The sequence below is a fragment of the Triticum dicoccoides genome, unplaced genomic scaffold (genome assembly GCF_002162155.2).
Source record: "Triticum dicoccoides isolate Atlit2015 ecotype Zavitan unplaced genomic scaffold, WEW_v2.0 scaffold159629, whole genome shotgun sequence".
Lineage (NCBI taxonomy): Eukaryota > Viridiplantae > Streptophyta > Magnoliopsida > Poales > Poaceae > Triticum > Triticum dicoccoides.
Genome location: NW_021214144.1, coordinates 1 through 1,515, shown reverse-complemented (window position 1 = coordinate 1,515; position 1,515 = coordinate 1). Strand labels below are relative to the sequence as shown.

The window sequence follows — 1,515 nt, the reverse complement described above, 5'->3', positions numbered from 1 at the left end:
TGGTAGCTTGATTTTTCTTCGAAACCTTCATTTCTAAATGGAGCTTCTTCAAGATCAATCGAAACCACCCAATCCTCACCATATTGCCATGCATTTTCTTAATAAAATATCACCATGTTTATACTTTATACAGAAATCAATAGATATATTCCCATATGGTAAAAATAAATTAATACCTTGTTCTAAAAAAATTAATACCTGCCAGCGCAGAAAATTATACAGTAATGTTTCCCTTCATATATCTTTTTGCATGGAGTTTTCCTTTCATACTACTCATTTAGAGGTAGTACATTAAGGCGTATATAATCACCAGCCAAACGGTCAAGAAAGGGCTGTATTAATACGTATGGGACTCGTATGCACCTAGTGGGATCGATTACTGTCCTCCACATAGCAAAACGACCAAGATACGTGAGTAGGAACAATGGAGTGCCACGGTACTGTTAGTTTGGTCGTTCTCGTGCTCGTGCTGCTGCTCCGGTGGCCGGCGTTGAGCTCTGCGTCGGTGCCGGTGTCGAGGACCATCACCGTTGACAGTAAAGGGGGAGGAGATTTCAGGAGCATTCAGTCGGCGGTGAACCTCGTCCCGGACGGCAACCGCGAGTGGGTCAGGATCCACGTCCGGGCAGGGCGGTACAGGTTCGTCTTCTACATACTAGGTAGTTCGACATTGCTTCAAGATGTGGTAAGCAAGTATGGTTATGATGGTACATGTGGTGCATGCAGGGAGAAGGTGACCATCCCAAAGGAGAAAGGCTACATCTTGCTCGAAGGGGAGGGCCACTCGAACACGGAGATCTACTTCGACGACCACGCCCACGGCAGCACCGACGGCCTGATGCGCCGCGGCGCCGACACGATGCAGACATACGAGACCGCCACCTTCAATGTCTACGCTAATGACTTCGTTGCCCGGGACATCACCTTCACCAACACGTACAACGGGGTCAACAAGAGCCGCGTCACCCAAGCGCTCGCGGCGATGGTCAACGGTGAGCGGATCGCCTTCCACCGTTGTGCCTTCAACGGCTTCGAGGACAGGCTCTGCGACAACACCGGCCGGCACTACTTCCGTGAATGCGTCATCAAGGGCGGCGTCGACTTCATCTTCGGCTACGCCCGGTCCATCTACGACGGCTGCACCATCGTGTCCAACATACCCCCGCGGTACGGTCGCCGCCGTGCCGGGTGGGTGACGGCGCACGCTAGGCGCCAGGCCGGCGACCCCGGTGGTTTTGTGTTCAAGGGCGGGGAGCTCCGAGGCACCGGACGCCAGTATCTCGGACGCGCGTGGAACAAGTACGCCACCGTCGTCTACTACCACATGAACATGTCCAGCGTCGTCGTCCCGCAGGGGTGGGCTCCGTGGTACGCCGGCAACAATACTAACGACGTCATGTTCGCAGAGGTTGGATGCACCGGCCCCGGGTCAAACATGGCCGGTAGAGTGCCGTGGGAGAAGCATCTGACCGAGGCAGAGGTAGAGAAGTTCGTGAACATGAGCTTCATCGATGA

At 53.5% G+C, this 1,515-nt stretch overlaps 1 protein-coding gene across 1 annotated transcript; it reads left to right on the top strand.

Moving 5' to 3' along the window:
* Positions 1–424: 424 nt before the first annotated feature.
* Positions 425–1,507, top strand: LOC119344209 (probable pectinesterase 66; the record flags this gene model as incomplete). Its single annotated transcript, XM_037614759.1, has 2 exons — positions 425–639; positions 727–1,507. Coding segments are annotated over exons 1-2 (996 nt in total), but the record flags the coding sequence as incomplete, so codon positions are not given.
* Positions 1,508–1,515: the final 8 nt, after the last annotated feature.